This window comes from Balaenoptera ricei, chromosome 21 (genome assembly GCF_028023285.1).
Source record: "Balaenoptera ricei isolate mBalRic1 chromosome 21, mBalRic1.hap2, whole genome shotgun sequence".
Lineage (NCBI taxonomy): Eukaryota > Metazoa > Chordata > Mammalia > Artiodactyla > Balaenopteridae > Balaenoptera > Balaenoptera ricei.
Genome location: NC_082659.1, coordinates 25924525 through 25944918, shown reverse-complemented (window position 1 = coordinate 25944918; position 20394 = coordinate 25924525). Strand labels below are relative to the sequence as shown.

General features: G+C 38.3%; 2 protein-coding genes across 9 annotated transcripts in view; both read right to left on the bottom strand.

Annotated features, from left to right (window-relative positions):
• Positions 1 to 20394, bottom strand: part of NRG1 (neuregulin 1) — a 1029871-nt gene that overhangs the window by 107433 nt on the left and 902044 nt on the right. For 4 of the 8 annotated variants that reach the window (XM_059909710.1, XM_059909711.1, XM_059909707.1 and 1 more), the window contains exon 1: positions 894 to 1560. The exons of the other annotated variants lie outside the window; for them this stretch is intronic. In XM_059909710.1, the coding sequence (XP_059765693.1) occupies positions 894 to 1560 (667 nt within the window). Of the gene's footprint in view, positions 1 to 893; positions 1561 to 20394 lie in introns of those variants that run through there. 8 annotated transcript variants of the gene reach the window in all.
• LOC132356627 (uncharacterized) lies at positions 1875 to 2057 on the bottom strand. Its single transcript, XM_059909551.1, has one exon. The coding sequence runs from the start codon at positions 2055 to 2057 to the stop codon at positions 1875 to 1877; it is 183 nt and encodes a 60-aa protein (XP_059765534.1).

The following is a 20394-nucleotide window of genomic DNA, read 5'->3' as shown; positions in this document are numbered from 1 at the left end:
AACATTTGATTACAGAAAACAAAACTAATTGGACAAACCATAATGGAAAAGAATATGAAAAAGAATATATATATATATGTATATGTATAACCGAGTCACTTAGTTGTACAGAAGAAATGAACACAACACCGTAAATCAACTATACTTCAATAAAATTTAAAAAACCTAATTTGGGAAAATCCTTTCATGCAGATTTGTACCACGTCCTGAATAAAATAAAACTGCCCCATAATAAGGGCTCAGCAACTCAAACTACAATCTGAGCATGACAGCAACCGTCTGACGCTGCTGAGAGGTGAGCGCTATAACCGTCTAAAGATTTCATGCGGTATCAGGAAGAACCAATTAAAATACAAAGGTCGGGAGAAGTGGTTTAGGGAACAGGAAGAAGAGATGGAGAAAGAGAACAGGCAGCTTGGGCTGGCTGGGAGGCAGAGGGTAACAGAAAGGTGAGGAGAGGTGATCGGAAGTTTATATGGGAAAACAAAAAGACACAGGATCATACTCACTGCTGTACAGAAGTCATGTTTATATATATATATAGATGGTCTGATGTTTTAATCTTAAAAAGTGTTAGAAATCAGTGGAATGTAACTGAAGTTCAAGCATGGCTCCCAGACGCTGAAGTTTTGGGTCCCCCCACCCCAGATTTAACAATCCAGGTAGAGGGAGCTGCTGCTAGAGCATCAGTTCTAACCAGCAGTTGACAAGGTCTTTTCATTCATCTCTCCACGCCACCCCGGAGCATCGCAGTCACGTGATACACTTAAACCAAACCATGCCATGAAAATCCAAGAAGACAAGGACACAGCTACACACACTAGAGAACACTTCTGAGGACCTCAAGCCCACCCCTCTCCTTTACACAGCACCATCCGTCTGTCTCTACTTACAGAGTTTAGGAGCAGTCTGGAGATTAGTTTCTGTTGCTTGTGGCTGAGTGGCTGCCTTGGGTGTTCTCACCTCAGGGCTCCGAGTGGGTGAAGGGAAGGATGGAGCAGTGGACGGCAGGAAAGAAAAAGCGAAAATACGGTTCTTCGGGGTGGGTACCGCTGAAGGCTCAGAGGACACAGCGGCATTGTCAACTCGCACTGTAACTTGAACCTCAGTTTCAGAGTGAGCCCTAGAGACAGGTGAGGTGTATGCCTCAGATGATACCCACACAGCTGAGGCAGCAGTTGGATCCAGAGAAATAATAGGGTCCTGGCCTAACCCTCCGGGGTCAAGGTGAGTGGGAGAGTCATACTCAAAAATCTTGTCCACAAACACCCACTTGAGGCCGGCGATGCAGAGGCAGAGGCTGACTAGGCAAGCCAGGATGGGGATGATGCAGATTTTCTCTGAGTTGAGGCAACCTCTCAGGCGCTCAGCTTCCAAGCAGACACAGCAGGGAACCGCCAGACCCACGAGTCTCGGGGACCTCCCATCTTCGGTCTGGGTCTCCGGCATGTCTTCTGCGGCCGGAAGCCCATCCAGAGATGGGTCTGCACTCAGCTGAGCGGAAGGGCTGGAGGACCTCTCAACAGCGACCTCGGACATGTCTGGGGAATAAATCTCCATCGGCTCACCTCCAGAAGGCCTGGCCTCCCGCACCGTCCGTTACCATCCCCCAAGCAAATGATACAGCATCTTACAGGGGGAAATCGATAAGCCGTCCAAGTCCAAAGCCATTACCAAAAGCAAGAGGAGTTCAGGAGGAAAGCAGGCGAAGAAGAAAAGAAAGCCTCTAGCAACTACCAAATTAAAGTATATTGTAATTCTTTACTGCTGTTTCTGGAGCAACTTTGCAGTTCTTTTAAATGCTTCTCCAAAGCATCCCGGCTGGTCAAGAAGGACAGAGGCCAGAAGGGAAACCGAGCTGATCTGTTGGTCAATTAAGTAAACCAGTAGCCCAAACGGAAAGGCATGTTTCTCACCTCGAGCATCTGAAACTGGGGTCTGCTCAGATGGAGAAAACCACTGTCACGCAGGAGAAGTAAAAGCAAAAGCAGGACCGGCGGCGGCGGCGGCAGCAGCGGCGGCGGCAGGAGAGACAGCAGCGACAGTAGCAACAGCATCCTGTTGTGTTACCGCGACGGCTGAAAGGGGCTGAATCATTACAGAGCAGCAGGTGCCTGCCCTCCGAGCATCACGGCAAACGTCTCATCGCAGAGGGATCTGAAGGCGAGAGCGCGGCCAGGAGGGGCGGTAACTGCGCTCCCCGCCCTGCCTCCACCCCTCACCCGGCAACCAACTCCTCTTTGTCCTTCCCGAGCGCTCATTCACTTTCTTCCTTCGCGGCTCTTCCCTTCTTCGCCGTCTCTCTCCCTGCCTCTCCCCTCCTCCTCCAAAAGCGTTCTCTCTCTCTCCCTTTCTCCCTTTCTCTTTCTTTTTCCTCCCTCCTCTCCCACCCGCCTCCCTCCATCCGCACTCCGGGGCTGCTGGCTGGTCTGAGTAAAATCAGTACACCCAGCAATGCGGGACTGCCAGTGACTTCCTATTTTATCCAATTAGAAGGAATAAAGGCCATCAAATCAAAGAGAAGCTGGCAGGCACCAGTTAAGCTTAGTCCCCATGGCCCCCAACCTCGTTCGCCTCCTTCTCTTTTTTTTTTTTTTCTTCTCCCTACCGAAGCTGCCCCAGTCTTCCACCCCAACCTTGCTTGCTCTAAGTCTTGCTGGCTCTCTTTCCTGCACCCACTGTTGGGTCAGAAAAAGCCAGCAATCGATGCTAGCAATCTAACAAAGCTGGGATGGGGCGCGGGGGGGCGGGGGGAGGGAGGGATGTAGGTGGGACCTTATGGGTTGGACCTGAGGCTTGGCAAAGTCTGATATCTGATTCCTCCCTAGAGAGGTAAGCTTTTCAACAGCAATTTCTTCCTGCCTGCTGCTGAGAGATAGCATTCCTTCCCCAGCCCTCTAATAAGTTTTGTACACCAAGAGGACTGTTATTACCTGATTTTTCAACCAACAGCGAGAACATTTTTTTTTTTCTAACCATGGACAGTTCTGCCTTCAGCCCTTTTTGCAAAGATTGTGGCAGACTTGGTGATGCCCAAGCGTGAAGTGCTGAGTGTATGTTGGAGGACGGGGTGCCAGGGGAGGGGAGAGAGGTTCATATGTCCCCACTCTGGTCCCCTTTAAATTTCCATTGCCCTGTCCCACTCACAGCGGTCCTGGACTAATGTCCAGCAAACAAGAAATGCCGGTAAGTAACAGAGCTACAGAAGAAGCAAAGGCTCCCACTTCATCCTGAAATTAGCCTTCATTGTGACTCTACACTGTTGGAGGTTGAATTCCCTGGGCACTGTAATATATACCACATGTCTTCAGCTATAACCGCGCTGCAAGGATTAAGAAGAGTTTTCTATAAGAGCATGCCTTTGGGGTTAAGTCTCAGTAGCTTTACCTTACAGATAGTTTCGATGCTGACTTTTTTCTTTTTCCTTTTAAAACAGCAGTGGTTAAAAGACGGGAAGAAATGCACTGTGCTTTAACGGACTCCAGGCTGCCCTGACCCTCCAGTTCGTTGCGTGTCAGCACACGCGATACGCATCTGAATCTTTAATCCACACTTTACTGTGACTGGACACCGGAATGGTTTCCAAGGAACCATTTTGCTCACATATGTCAATAGGAGTCTTAAAAACTGTCTCTAAATCCATACTACATAACCATCATGTGAGTCCCAGAAGCAATAAAATTTAGAGCTTAAATCCTGAGAGAATCTGCTTTAAGCACATTATGTTTTGTATAGCACAATCTCCACTGCTTTGAAATATTTTTAAGCTCTGAGTGGGCATGAGATAATGTTATCATTTCTTTCAAAACTAAATTAGCCCGTAATTATAAGTGATTTAAAGGGTAGTAATATCTTAAAATGTGTTTGCAGTACTATCACTAACAACAATGACAAAAGCCTGAACCAGTTTGCATAATTGTAATTATGACTCTGACAAACTTATGGGCAAAATGAATTATCCTTAAGTTCATCTCTGTATAACCTGCACTTATATACCAGTAACTGGTACTTTAAAATAATTCATATGCCTACTTTCTAGCTTTAACTATTTGATTTTAAAGCAGAGAGATTTTTCTTAAAGATTCTAGCAATGGACATGGAATTTCACATCACAGAAAATCTATATGGAGGCATTTACAGTATTCCAACTGAGAGGTATTAAGATTTTAATTATCAATATTCATGTAAATTCTCAAAATCAATATAGGCAAGTAAATATGTGTGCTAAATTAGAATAATTTATAATTCCTTTAGATATCACCCAGGTTAAATTTGTGGTACTTAACTCCTCAATTCTGCCCCAAACCAATATTTCACTCAAGTATAATATACTGGCGTTTCACCCACAGCCAAGGTCACCTAGATTTCAAAGACCAAAATGGGGTTCAGGTAGCCCAATCAGGCAGGTAAGAGAAGACACTGAGAACAGTTACCCATAGTTAAGAAGAGGGGTCCTTCACTTGCACCAATAACAACTACTCACCTCACCTCGATCATTAAGAACAGACGTACTCAGCAGACAAAGAAATTACTGGGCACTGCTCTAGTTGTCATATTAAAGGTGACCAACACTTCCAAAGGAAAAGAACAGATTATGTAAAGGCTAGGACAGAACTTCGGAGACAGAATCCTGTCGGCTGCCACAGCTGTTTTTTCCCCGGGACTACACAAATCAGACTGTGGGATGTGTATGTGTCCTCCCTGGAGATGTAGCCTATGAACACTGTGGCTTCTTGGAGCTAAGATCAGCTTGCAGGGAGCCAGCAACCTTTAAAGTTGTTTCCCATCCAACTGGAAGGTAAACCTCATTGAGGAAAGGGAGTAGGACAGGAGGTAAAGAATAAAAGGAATTTTCCATTAGTTCTACCCTTGAGACTACGAGTCAGAAGTTGCCTTCATCCCTTTACCAAATCTCTATAGCAATAAAGAAGTGAGAACAGGGTAGTGTGAATAGGATTAGGGATCAGAATTTCTTCCAATAAAACATGCATGTTTGTAGGAAGAACTGCAAGTACACCTCACTTTAACCCTTTAGGCTCCATCTCCAATAAAGCTCAGGAACACCCATATTTCCATGTCCCTTTAAAAAATGAACAAGAGACAGATTTCTACTACTTTTTAAAACCACATTACCATCTCCTTCATAACAACAAAAGCTACTTTTATTGAGCTCCACCACTGTGCCAGGCACTCTGCTAGGTTCTCAGCATACATGATTTCTGACCTTCGCTAATCCTGTATAGTACATATTATCTTGAAAATAATTTTTAAAAAATGGACTCAGGCAGCTTAGATAACTTAGCCATGGACATACAGCTCTTAAGCAACAGAACCAAGATTGGAACAAAAGTCTGACTCATGCTCTTTCTGCTGAAAAATACTGTTTCTCGTTTTTAATCAAAAGAAGGCATCTCATTACATATTGCTTATCTATTACTTCAACAGGAAAAACAAGTGAACCAGAAAGTGTAACAATGCAATAGGCATTTTAATTTTACCTTCATGTAGTTGCTAAACGAACTTAAAGGTGCCTAGTTTCCAAAACAAGAGGCTTCTAAAATTCTGCCTAGTGATTTTCAGAAGTTACAAGAATTAAGCATAGGTTTTTAAAAAATATGATCTATTTATAGTTTAAATTGAATGAGCTTTTCCACAGTCCCAGTTCCGGGATTTTCCTTGGAAAGCTATTTCAGTTACATATTGCTATGAAACAAATTGCCCTGAAATAGCTTAAAACAACAACCGCTGTGTTATATCTCACTAGCCTGCAGTTTACTGGGTTCAGCTGAGTGGTTCTTCGGCTCCATTAGATGGCAGCTGGGGCTGCCATCCGTTGAGGTGTAACTGAGCTGAAACATGCAAGATTCACGCACACGACTGGCAGCTAATGCCACATGTCAGCTGGGAAGACAGCAGGGGCTGTTGGATGGTGCACCAACTTGTGGCTTCTCCATGTGGCCTGGGCTTCCCACAGCATGGCAGCTGGGTTCTGAGAGGGTGCAGCCCAAGAGAGAGGAAGCACAAGCTGACAGTCTTCCTTAAGACTGACTCTGGAAGTGGCACAGGCTCTTTCCACCGCATCCTGTTGGCTAAGCAGTCACAGTGCCAGCTGAGATTCAAGGACGGGGGAAATAAATCTTGCTGGAGAGAGTGCCAAAGAATCTGCAACCACCATTAATCCACCACGGCAGTAAGGAAGTAAGTGTTAGTAAGTCAGCCTGGCTCAAGAGGAGACTCAGTAACGTAGAATGGAATTCGGCAGAACAAAGTCAGAACACACGTTGTTTCTGATACACAATATTCCAGCTTCCTCCTAAGCCAGCTTCAGTGAAGGAAGCAATCCTATTTTATCATCCAGTAAAAAAATACTCAAATTCCTCTGCTACTTCAAGTCAAGCTAGGCGACAGCTTCTGCATTCATTTTATTTATTTTACTATCAGAAATATTTAGCGTAACTCCAGGAGATAAAAGAAGATGAAAAGAGGATGACCATATTATGTAAACGTATTTTCTCTTTTGCATTTTGTTTTTGGTGTGTTGGCTATTTCACTCTGAAAACATTTATCTCTGAAAAAGTTTACCCTTGCTCCTTAAGTTTATGGCTGAAAAAGTAGAATTTACTTTGTGGTATCTAAAACCATGACGACAGCAGTGATTTCATTTTTGGATTCCAATCTTTGAAGATGACTATGTATACGTTGTAATGATTTATTCATTTGCTAATGAATTATGAAATCATGATTTTCACAGGAAAGCTTCAGGGCCTAAAAGGATCCCTGAAACTTGCTGCTTCTTATAAGAGGACCAAGTACTCAAATGGATCCGCTATCCTCCCGCCATCCATCTGGAAATCTTCCCCATCTCACATCTCAGCTCCTCCATGGAGACCTCCTGCGCTCCCAGGTCACAGACACAGCATTCCTTAACGCTACTTTTATTGGCGCACAACTTCCGAGGTGTTATTATTTAACTATGTTATGTATATAGGACTGAAGGATGTAATTTCTTTGAAGGCCAGGAGGTCTATCGGTATCTGGCTGTCCCAAACTAGAGCTGTGCTATCCGTTCAATACATACATTTTGTTCGGTTTTATTTTTAATTGCGATTGAATTACACAGATTACGGCACCTCTAATAAATTGGCAGACTTTTTTCACGTCCATCTATCTATTCAAAATACCCTCTATACGCCCCTCCGTTTTTTCAAATCTTTTAATGTCCAGTTCAGATACGTGCTTATCAAATTTTTATGACTGTTCCCAAATGCTATGCCTTTTATGAATTTATCTTCATTTAGGGAAACGCTGTTACCCCAACTATGCTAAACTCTCAACTACCACAGATCATTTCAGTGGACGGAAAGTTGGGAATCACCCAGCATTTAACTGTTTTTCCTGTAATTCTCTCTTCAACCAAACAGAAAAGTTCTCGGAGGGCAAACCAGGTCCACATGCTCTTTGATGTTCTTCTACATTGTTCAGAATGCTAAACAGGTGAGATGAAACTCAGCTCACCTTACTGGGCAGGTACTTTTCGGCCCACTTGGAGGATGAGTCAAGACTCTGATTCTACTTTATTCTTACCCAGTGAAAATTATCTCAGAAAAGACAATTTGACTTAATTGTAAGAATTATTTTGTGAGAAGCTGTATCTAATATTTGTTATTGACTCTGGGTCTGTGTCCTCATTTTGTAACAAGATGATCAATTTACTCTGGCACATTTTGTTCTTTATAAGTGTAGATCCTTTGATCTTCAGCTACAGCTCAAGAGACAGTAAATGATGTCAAAGATGAGGATGTGAGAATTTTATATAGAAAGATGTTTTTATTAAATCTGATGGTTATAATGTGTTTACTTTGAAAGAACCTATTATTTTCTCACTGCCCATAAGTAAAATCACTAGTTATATACAAATGGTTGATTTTGTTTTTAGTTTTACACGTCACCTTTCTTTTACAATGACCCTGAACATGTTTGAAACTAGATGGAGATGGTGGTTGCACATCATTGTGATAAATGCCAATGAATTGTTCACAGTAAAACGGTCAATTTTATGTTATGTGAATTCCAACTCAATAAAAAAAAATTACACTGCACACTCATCATGGTTTCAGCTTCCCCAACATTTACTGTTAAAAGGAAAACATAGTCTCTCTGACCACTTTTACTAGTGGATTGCACTAAAATAATGAGACTTTGTCATGTATAGGTTGCCCTTTCTTCTACAAAATCTTAGTAGGTCATGTAGCATTGAATCTCTGACAATTATTAATTAACTAAGAACTCTAAATTGATGCTGATGATGCAATACTGCATCCCAAGGAACTCAAAAGCACAAAGATATAATAAATTGATGTGTCATTGAGAGTTTCAATTCAAAAGAAGTTTTATGAGAAAATGAGCAAAGGCTTATAACTCTAGCTCATTTTATGTACTCAAAATATTATTTCTCATTGCTCAACAACATTCCATTCCCGTATTTAGAATATACCAGAAATATGAGCAAAAACTGGGGAGAGAGTGGCAGTTATTTGAACTATCTGTATTCTCAACACAGTGTGCTTTGTTTTGAAATGTGTGATAAACTCATCACCAGAATGTAAATTCCATAAGGGCAAGCACTTGTGTCTGTTTGCATCACTATATCCCTACTACCTAGAACATGGCTGGCACACAGAACGCACTCAGTTAAGTATTATTGAGTTAATGCTTCAATATGGAAACTCTACTAAAGGGGGATGTATAAACTATGGAAAAAATATCTTAAAGACATGGATATGCCATACAGAGTTTTATTTGTGTGAATAAATGCAAATACTATTAAATTATGCTGTGTATGATGGAAAGAAGGAAAATCATCTTTATAGTGACTACTCTGAGGTTATATGGATGGATGGTCATTCATAATGTTTAATAGAGCAATATATGTGGAATCAGTTGACTTGAACAAATATCTTTGCTCTGTTTCATTAATATTCACTACTATAGGTTCACAGCACAAAGCAGCACAGCTAAGAGATAATTTCTGTTTGTTTGTTTTATTCTTAAATACTGTGGCAAATGTCACAAAAATACAAGGGATCATCTGTGTTTTTAAGTGCATGTACATGTATAAACTTATTTAAAGAAAATCATAAAGGCTGTACTTTGGTGCAGTAAGAGAAATTAAACATAAGGAAGAAATACCTCTGATAATCAATGCTAATTTAATACAAATTCAGTAAAGTTTCAAAACATGGAAGTTTTTGAACTTGATTTATACTTAGGCACTAGCTATTTGTTTATAGCTCAGTTGCTGGTCAGCTGACTCTATAAACTGGTCCCCAGATGAATCAAAAAATGTAGTGTAGAGCACCTCACTCTTACAAATGCCCTAGAAATCTGTTTTTTAAATCTTCTGTTTCAGGTAGAAACTGTTGAGCATGAGGTAGTCCACATGTGAAGGCAGTTATGAATTACTCATAAGAGAGTACCATCTACTCAAGAGATTCTGAAATGTCACATAAAGCCACGTATAAAATAAGCCCTCACAATTTACCTGAAATAAAGGAAGCTTGCGGAAAGGAATGATCTGAATTGTTCTACTTTCAAATACAATCCAAATTCGTAAATCTGAAAAGACTTCAGCCAGAGGAAACATTTTAACAATATACATTTTCCTTAGAGTCTACACAGTTCTCTCCTTGTTGCTGATCAAAAGAAAAACGTAAAGCTCCACCAAAGGGAAAAAAGGGAGTGATAAAAATATATGCAGTTTCTAGAACTGATTTGGCATTCCATTGAGCCGTCTAACCCGTGATTCTGTTGTAAGGTCTTACGATACTCATACAAGTGGAAGTATCCCATTTAAAATCAAATGCCAGCTCTATATTTTTCTGTTATTTCTCAGTCCAAGGGCTGGGAACTCTTTCTGCATTGTTGCAATTTTTATTACTTTAAAACTATGAATTTGAAAGTCATAAGACAAAAATGTCTTATGATTTGACCTCCCATTCAGAACTTTCTATCATAAATCGTACCATATATTGCTAGAGTCAGATTTGTTTAAGAATGACTTGTTTCTTTGCTCTCTATCTCTGAAATTATGTGGAGTGAAAGGATGCAAGCTTAATGCAAAGATGAACTGTAATCTCAAGAATAGTTAGTTTTCAATTTTTCATTGACTATTGGAGCTGGAACAGCCCTTACCCATGAATTTTATCTTATAGAAAAAGAAAGAAAAAAAAAAAGTCTCCGAAGATAAAAATAATCTGCCTGGAGCAGCAAAATTAATTTCAAAGTCAAGACTGGAATTCAGGGCTATTGCTCCTCCTCTTTCAACTCATTTCTACAAAGGGAAGCTCTTTAGTTATGTACTAACCATGTAGATATATCCTTGAGTTACTGCCAGAGAATGGATGGTTTAGATTTTCCATCATTACTGTCATGGGTTATCTCTGTAGAAACATCTCACTTTGACCTTTTACTGCAACTGTTTCTACTTGAAAGTTTAATCTATATAATGCTCCCATGACCACTTCTGGTCACAACTCTACTGAATATTCAGACCCTTTTTCTGGAGGTTATTAAGAAACGAATATTCATATTTAGACACCTTCAACAGCATTTCATCATTAAGGGGACACACAGAATGTGGGCTCTAATTGCTTACATGAGAAGGTACAGAATAAAGAACCTAGAGATTATCATACTAAGTGAAGTAAGTCAGACAGAGAAAGACAAATATACGACATCACTTATACATGGAGTCTAAAAAGATGATACAAATGAACTTATTTACAAAACAGAGATAGACTTACAGATGTGGAAAACTAACTTATGGTTACCAAAGGGGAAAGGGGGGGAGGGAGTTTGGGATTAACATACACACACTACTATATATAAAACGGATAATCAACAAGGACCTACTGTATAGCACAGGGAACTCTACTCAATATTCCATAATAACCTATAGGGGAAAAGAATCTGAAAAAGAATGGATATATGTATATGTATAACTGAACCACTTTGCTGTACACCTGAAACTAACACAGCACTGTAAATCAACTATACTCCAACATAAAAGAAAAATTAAATTAAAAAAAAGAAGGTATAGAATAAAGAAACTTTAGTGAATGGAAGGGAGCTTATCCAGGAAAGAAGACTGTCACTCCAAAATAGGGATCAGCCCAGTATTACTGCGATGAATGATTCAAACACATACAATATCAAATGTTGTCAATATCTGAGAATTGGTGAGCCAGGCTCACATCCTCTTTTAATCTGGAGAATTAGAAGTCTGGGACACGGGAAGGAGTGATTGTCAGGAACAGGAAAAGGAAGGCTTCTGATGACTGAGTTATACTCTGAAATACGATGACTAGAAAATCCCAGGTCCAAATATGAAGACAGAGAAACCTATATTCTATTTGTTGACATAATCCATCACCTATATATTATTTTAAATAATGTAATAAGACATATACATCATGCATGCTGGAATATGTGGAGACAAGATGCATTCACATATGCAACTTACCTGAAATTGCATCAAAAATAAAAAGTTCATTGATAGATAAATGGATACGTATTTGATAAAGCAAATATGGTGACTGTTAACACTGTAAGATCTAGAGATTGGGCATACATTGTTTACAAGTCATTCAACTTTTCTGGATGTTTCAAAATTTCATAATGAAATGCTAGAAAAAGTTTAAAAAGACTTTTTCATGGCTGTTTCTGACTACCATATATGTAGTATGTTTTATTATAAAAACTCCTAAGCCGATGCCAAACCAAATAATCTACCAATTCCACATTCGGTAACCTGCACTCAATTATTCTCCTTCCTCCACTGCACGACGCCTCCCCACCCACCTTTCCCCACCACACTTACTTTAAGATGAATTCCAAAATTATATCAAGAATATAAGATTCACCATAATTTGAATCATTATCTAACGACAATGGAGTATCTTTATGCGACAAACCATTAGCTGCTGCCGAAAATCTAAGAGCTTTTCCTGACCCCACCTCCCAGACCATTCATTTATTGAGAAGGGATTTTTCTTTTTTTTAATGTGATACTTCACTCACTAGGGATTGGAACATCTATGAATAACATGAATAGGGAAATTGTACAGTTCATTCTACTGACAAAATCAGAAAGGTTGGACAGTAAGCTTCAGTTTGTTGAGAAAAAAAAAAAAAAAAAAAGAATCCTTTTATTGTTAACGACACTCCCATCCTGAACGTATCTTTTTCAAAGATCAACTGGTCAGTGGACACTGTAAAGCCAAAGGCTCTGATGTGGAAGTTGAGTTTCTCCACTGCTGTATTTCCCACCCAGTTATGCATACACATATTTTATAAAACTATTAAATATTTATGATGCAGTACAAAGCCCCTCTAAAAGCATATGTATTTAACTAAATCATGTCACTGACAGCAAGAGGCATGCACAGCAATTTAACCTAGCAGGAAAAGTACTTCTTTTACATCTCACTGCAATGCAGAGAGTTTCAACCATACGCTTATTTCTGTCCCCACATACCGTCCGTAAGAAGGGAAAGCTTAACTTAAGTGGTTCAAAGGGCTTTTAGACAGGCTTCTCAAATGAAACATAAATCTTTTGAAGTGTTTCTCAAAAATTCCTTCCTGAGGCTTTGCCAGGACTCTGTCACTAGAGGTCAGACAAATAATCCATCCTCAGGTTGTCTCCTTAACCCCAGGTTAAATACCTGGATTTAGCCCCATCTTTTCTTCTATCACCACGTCCTTCCAAATGTTTGCCGTAGTCTATCACTGACTGATGTCAAAGGCATCCAAAAAGTACCCATGTCCAACTGCATCCCTCTCAGTCTTCCCTTTACCCACAAAAAGACTCCAAGTTTCGTATGGGCATATCAAAAGTTAAATTATTGTTAACCACTCATATACCTTAATACCAAAGAATCTGTTGAGACAAGTACTACTACTTAAGCGTTTTTTAAGGTACCTAAGCATTTGGTGATGCAAAAGAACAGCAGAGAGAGAGCTCTGAAATGAAAAAAAAAAAAAAAGTGCAAGAGAAGGCAAAACATCTTAGGCATCTTAGGCTCAGAGCTAACTGTACTCGTGGAGACAGAAGGGTTCAAAATAACCTCTGGCTGGGAAAAAAATGTGTTGCATGGGTACAAAAATAATTATTTTAGTGATATGTATGCTATCAAAAAATCAGGGCTAAATGCTTCAGTTGTCCAACTCAAAATGAAATGATATTACTGTAATTCAGCCAACATACAGCAAGTGATTAGGACATTTGCTGCTCAGCATTTAAACTAACTTCTTTTCACACTCTGGCAAGTAAAAAATGGAAAACCTCAGGATAACCTGCTTCTCAAAAGCAGATTGCAGATTTTAAAGTCGTGGTATTTTATGTAACGAAAGTAACTTACATTTCTAAAGCCCCACAATATATGTTAATTTATCTACATATCCATCCACCCATCCATCCCAAATAACGTTTACTAAGTGGCCGCTTATGTCCCTGGCATTGTGCTGAGGCTTATAGATTTGGTAGCAAGAAGGTAAAAGAAGTTCCACCCCATAATCTCTCTTTTCTCTGAAGTAGCAAGTGAGGTTATCTGCCGAGAGAGAAAGCATGATTCAAATTTTGAGCGCGGTAAGGTCTTAGTCACCTTGGAAAACAGATGAGAAGGTTGACTGTAAAAAACAGAAGCAGGTCAGACATCGCGGCAAGTATTAGATACACATCAGTTCTTCCTTATTTATAATTCTCACTATCAGGATCCTTACTCCTCCTCTTTAGACTTATATTTTGAAAGTGCAACCAATGGAAGAAGACTTAAAAAAAGTCATTGGAGGGTATTATGCTAAGTGAAATAAGTCACACAGATAAAGATAGATACCGTATGATATGACTTATACATGGAATCTAAAAAATACAACAAACTAGTGACTATAACAAAAAAGAAGCAGACTCACAGATATAGAGAACAAACTAGTGGTTACCAGTGGGGAACGGGAAGGGGGGAGGGGCAATACAGGGGTAGGGGACTAAGAGGTACAGACTATTAGATATAAAATAAGCTACAAGGGGAATTCCCTGGTGGTCCAGTGGTTAAGACGTCACACTTTCCCTGCCGGGGCTTCGATCCCTGGTCAGGGAACTAAGATCCCACAAGCCTCGTGGTGCAGCCAAAAAAAACAAAAAAAAGCTACAAGGATATATTGTATAACACAGGGGATATAGCCAATATTTTATAATAATGATAAATGGAGTATAACCTTTAAAAATTGTGAATCACTATATCGTACACCTGTAACTTATATAATATTATACTTCAACTACACTTCAATAAAAAATGAATTTAAAAAAGTGTCACTGATAACATAAGAAATGATTTTTCTGTTGAGCTCTACAGGACCTGGACCCAAACAAGACTGAAGTGGGGCGAGAGGAGGAAGAGAAAAGAACACGAATAAATGTGATAATGAGAAGGTTAAGTTCACACACATATCACAATCTCCACTTTGGACAGATTTACTTCTCAAATCAGTGTACCTTTTTCTGATGCCAGAATTTAATTTGCAATATCAGGTGCTTAGTTATGCTGTGTGGCTTAACTCTTGCCATGATGAAACCAACCCATTCAAATAATGTTGCCGGTAAGTCCATGAATCAAAGAACTTTAACCTACTACACACTGTAATGCCCCTCTATTGTATACCGCTTCTAATATGAACAAGATGAGGGAAGAAGACATGCCATAAACCCAGAGATCAGCAGGAAAGTTTCATTTCTCTCTTTCAAGTATTACTTGGAAGAAATTAAATCAGTATTGGGAAGCATTGTGTGTTTACAGCAAGTTCAAAATTATCCATATTAAAGTGAAAAGGGAAAGTTTGGTCTTTAATGACTCTTCTGCCATAGATTTCCCACATATTTTTAAAAATGTGTGCCTTTTCTCAGTTCTTCCAGATCCGTGCTAGGTTGATCTTATCCCTGCTGCCTTTGAGAACTTCATTCATTCATTCACTAATTGTTTCCTAAGTGCCTAATATGCACCAGGCCCTGCACAAGGCTGAGAAAGAAAGAAGGGAGGCTGCAGTGGTTCCTGCTTCCAAGGTGTTACATAAGGGACTTCATTTTCCTAATCCCACTCTGGCACGAATGCAAATACTGCAGAAGTGAGAGTCCATAGTCTTAGAATAGATTCTATTTGTGTGGTAGACACATTGTGGAGTGATTAAAAAAAAAGAGAGAGAGACCAGCAAGAAATACTGTTTGTTGTATATGCATGTCTAAGTTTCTCAGATTGTCCTTCACTTAGGATCCAGTTATGAAAACATTTACTTCTGAGAGCGTTTTGTTTTGACGAGTGATGGAAGAAGAACACAGAAATTCATTTCCAGAAGGGACCATGTCCAGGCAAGAGGCCTTTAGAAGTACCGGACAATTGGAGGCAGAAAAACCTAATCCATCTATTTCCATTCTCAGAAACCATCAAAACAAAACACCCATCAAAACAGACTGGGCTATAGTAGAAATCTGATGGTGGGTTGATTTTTTTTTTACAGTTCTTTAAAAAGTTTTTTGCTTGACTGTTTTTGGCGGGTGGACTAAAATAAAAAAAATAAAATATTAATACATTTTATTATCTTTTTGATGAAGACTTCTTATTTACTGGTGACGCCAATGCACAGTTTTAAATTTAGTTACCCAAATTTCCTGAATTATTAAGGAAACATTTTAAATGCATAGAAATTCTGATATTTCAAAATATAAACATCAAAAAGAAAAAATTATATTACATACATACAGATACAGATCTGAAGATTTGATTCAATATTTGGTTGCTTGTAGAAGCTAGTTTAATCAATAAAGAAGGTCAACGTGATTGAAAGAAAGAAGTATTAAACATTTTGACTAACATTAGTTCTGGTAACTACCTGGGCTCTGCAAAGTCACTGACGTGGCAAGACTAAAGATGACCAAATAAGCTTTACTATTTAAGTTATGTTATCATCCTCATAAATATATGAGCTGTTCAAATGTGAATTGATGGTAATTAAAGAAACCAACAATAAAATGATCAGAATTAATATCCTTTATCAAATTAGAAACATGATTTTTCCTTTTTTCAATTAATTCTGATGAAAATATACAGAGCAATCCACTTATTCAACATCTAAATCAATTTGAATTTTTTATCCTTACAACATAATTTTAATGCTGAACACTGTCATTCTGTGAATTTCCAATAATGGTACTGTATATCCAATGAAGAAAAGGATATATATTGGGGTGGAACTTTCTTACTTTATATTCACATTGAAGGTGCATTTGAAAGAACATTGCTGAAACAGTTTTCACTTTTTAAAAATGGTGTCCCTTGTTTAAGTGCTAATATCCCTTATGCTCAAAAATAAAACATTAATTTTTAATTCTATAAGTAACACGTGAAAGTTAAAAGTATGATGTATATTTTCTTACTTTGCTTTTAACATATTAACATAGCATTTCCCCTTCTTCATTTCTAATCCAACAAAGTGTTACACCGTCAAGATACCTGGAGCATCAGGTATTATCTTTAACCAACATCTCATCTCCTTATTGCTCTTAAGGACAAGTGTGCACACACCCAAAAAGTCAGTGAATTCTGTGCAAGGTTCTTAAAATGAGGAGCAAATTAGACCTAATTACGGGTGATGGAGTTTCGAAAGGTCCTAGATTAACATTACAAGCACTTTTCATGGTAAATTAAGCATGCAGTTTAGTCAGCAAAGATATTTTTTATATATCTTGTTTATGTCTACTATAAATATCATAAGCATTCCTTTAACATTTAACCCAGTGATTAATGCATCTATGATGGAGTCAGGTTCTAATTAGTGAGTAACTGCCTGCAAATATTTCCACAACTGTTCATCTCCCAACTCTTTTACCCTGACTAACAGAGACATGCTTACCAAAGTCTAAGGGTTCATGTAGTTACAGGAAACCAAATGCATTATTTATAAGGATGCACAGCCTAGAAAGTTCGGCTATGCCGCTTACCCTAGCAGTAGTAGGCTCTAAGCTATTGGCAACAGGAAGCTTGCCAGTGCATTAGAAAATGGGATTGAAGGGATCCCTGCCAAATAAAATAGCTAAGTAATAACAAATGTTAAAGAAGAGCCTTGGGGGTTGGAGGGAATCCTGAGCTCACCGCTGAAGCACAATTCAGATCACCAAGCTTTTGCAGTCAATGCAGAAAGAATAATCCTAATTAATTCTTTGTGTCTTTCTTGAGACACAACGAATTTTATCTTTCTTGAGTGCTTGCTTTTTAATTAGTTATACATTGTTTTTTATTAATGTTACTATAGTATCTGTATACAAATGAGAAAATTACAATTGCTATAAAATAGGTACGGTGCACAGTATCAGATTTCAAGTTCAGGTAGAATTAATTCTGTATTTGTACTGTCCGCACTGTTTCAGTGATTCTGGACAAATCAGTATTTTTTTCCCCTTTGATTTCAAAGAAAAAGAAACCTGCCACAAAAAAAGCCATAATTTCTTATTCTTCATGTGTTCAAAACTGATATATTGCTTCAGAGATACCTGTCATGACCTTAAGTAGATTTTGAGATAGTGCCATTCAAGTTTCATTTTCTGTTTAATCGTGGTCAGCAACTTAGAATTTACACCACAGTGCAGCAAAAGTCTTTTAAATGTTAACAGCAGCAGGGGATGAGAATGCCATCTTGCCTGGGGTGGGGGTGGGGGGGCGGAGAACCCTAAAAACTGACATAATAAGTCAATCTAAACACACACACACACACTAAACTTACTGCAGGAACTGTTAAAAGCAAATAACCTTCCATATCAATCTGACGTTTAAACAAAAAGCTATGGTTTTTATTCTGCATCTCAAAATTGATCTGAAACTTATCATCAAAATCAAGGATGAAGTAGTTGAGGCTACGTATCACATATTTATGCTTATTCTTTTCTTGAATAACCTGAGTTTCAGATATTTAATATTTAACATATATACCTGTTTATGTGCAGGAGGGGAGGCTCATGGTATTCCTTCTAAATTATCCAAGTACCTAACAAATATAATTTGTTACCAAAACCTCTCTAGTTTTAACGCCTTTTATCGTGGTAAATGGGCATACATATTTCTGTACCTTGCTCAGGAACCTTGATTCATAGAACTGATTTGGTCCAAGTGATAAAAGTAGCCAAGTGGTAAAAGTAGTTGCAATGATCACATGGTCTTAGAGACATATGATAGAGGTCACAAGAGGAACTCTCTGAAGGTTTTTCTCTCACCCTCTCCCTCTACTATCAGTGTGTATAAAGAACACGGGACACGGGGTCAGAGAAGCTGGCGTGGAACTTGTTATATAGCCTTGACAAATACTGAATTGTCTGAGCCTCTCAGTTACCTCATCTATCTAATGGGACAAGTAATATCTATTCTCAGATGAAAGTACCTGACACATGGTAGGTACCCGTTAAAAGACATTGTTACACTTCATTATTACTTTTTTAATGATAATAAAAGAAAAATCAACCTTATTAGTGCCACGGCATTCCCTTACTCCCAAACAGGTGACTTCAGCACCACAGGGAGAACAGCGACCAACCTGTTACTATGTAGATTTTCATATAATTCGCAATAATCCCATCTAAGGTGAAACACAGTCTTACACATCAACATGTAAACAAGTATTTATCATAAAATGAAGAAACCTTCAAGATATAAAATCCAGAAATAAATTTAAAGTAGAAGTGTATGGAGTGTGAAATGCTTCTCAAAATGTTAAAAGCTCTAATAAATATGATTTAAGCCAATGTGAATTTTTTCAACTTTCATTTTTAAATAAATACATTTTTCATGATTGAAGGTTTAGGTGGTTTTCCTATAATTACACATATGTACAACTTTTAGAAATCACGATAATCTAACTAAAAAAAAAATCATCTCACTATTAATGTTCATATCCGTTTAATAAAGACTTCCTGGGAACCAGCATATTGGTGTGTTATGGGAATGGAAACACAAACCAAAATTCCTTCCTTCAAGACCTTATATTCTGGTTTGGGAAGTGATGTACATACCTGTGACAATTGTTAAGTGGCAAGTTTGTTATTTGAAGAGCTAGGAAATCACCAAGAGAGTACGGCTGGGCCTTGGAAGATAATCTAACATCTGGGTATAACAAACCATAGAGTTTGCTTTTATTCTTTGATTAGACAAAGACTTTTTTTTTTTTACAATTTCAGAGCATCATTTTACTAAAATATACCCAAGTCTTCACTTCTTCTAAAAAGGTGGGAGAGTATGACATTCTTAAAATTATTGAGACTATAGCTGACCCTATTCTTTGTGAAGACTCTCTCCACCAGAAGCCTCTATTAGACTTACTTCTGAATGCACTTTTTACCCAAAAGGTCACAGCCAACATTCTAGAAACTTGAAAAAAAAAAAAAAACAAGCAGAAAATTTTACCATAATACTAGTTTCTGTGTGTATATATGTAGTGGATGTGATGTTTCATTTCTATTTTTGCACTAAGCTTAACAGTTTTAAATCTCAGTTCCCTTTACCTGCAATGTAAAAACATTTTTAAAGGTTCGAATAAACCGCCTATATGTGCTTGAGTCACCTATTTCCTTCCTAAAGCTTATCTTGCTTTCACACAGCCTCATTTGCACATACAAGGTAATTCTCCTGCCCCCATGATCTGTTCATTCTAAAACACACCCAGGGACTCTTTGTATGGTTTATTTTTCTCACAGATAACTTGAGGAAAGTCTAAACAAAGATGTATTTCTGCTCTGGAGCATTAGAGACATGAAATTAAGAAGCTTCTATGAGGAAGGAAGAGGAAAAAATCCATCTGGGTCAACTAAAGGGAAATGTACAAACTTTGTAAAATATCTGTTATGGCCACTTAATTTTTTCTCAGACATATTCCCTTCATATCACATTTTATCATAAAGATACCCTGTCTGATAAGGTGGGCTGCTCCTAGCACATTTCATTAGAGGGGGGACATGTTAGATTTTACAGCCTTTAAAAAAAAAAATTGCAGCAACTTCCTTCTTATAGTTCTGTAGACTGAGAATTATAAATAATCATGATCTGTTCTCATAGTTATCTTATTATGAATGGCATGTATTTCTATAGGTTGACAAAACAGATCTCTGAGTTCAAATGCAGGACAACAATTGTATAGAACATTATAAAATAACATTTAATATCTTATCTCCTGCAGATTTTTCTCTTAACATATCTTCATTCCTATATGGGGAATTTGTAGTTAAAAACTTGATCAAATGACGCAGAAGCTTCTTGTTAATTAGTCACTGCTCTCAAGCAATGAATTTTAAGAAAATTGAGAGAGGAA

Bases quoted from the DNA above. Each gene is read 5' to 3' on its own strand.
- LOC132356627 (XM_059909551.1), bottom strand. From the start codon at position 2,057: ATGCTGTTGCTACTGTCGCTGCTGTCTCTCCTGCCGCCGCCGCTGCTG.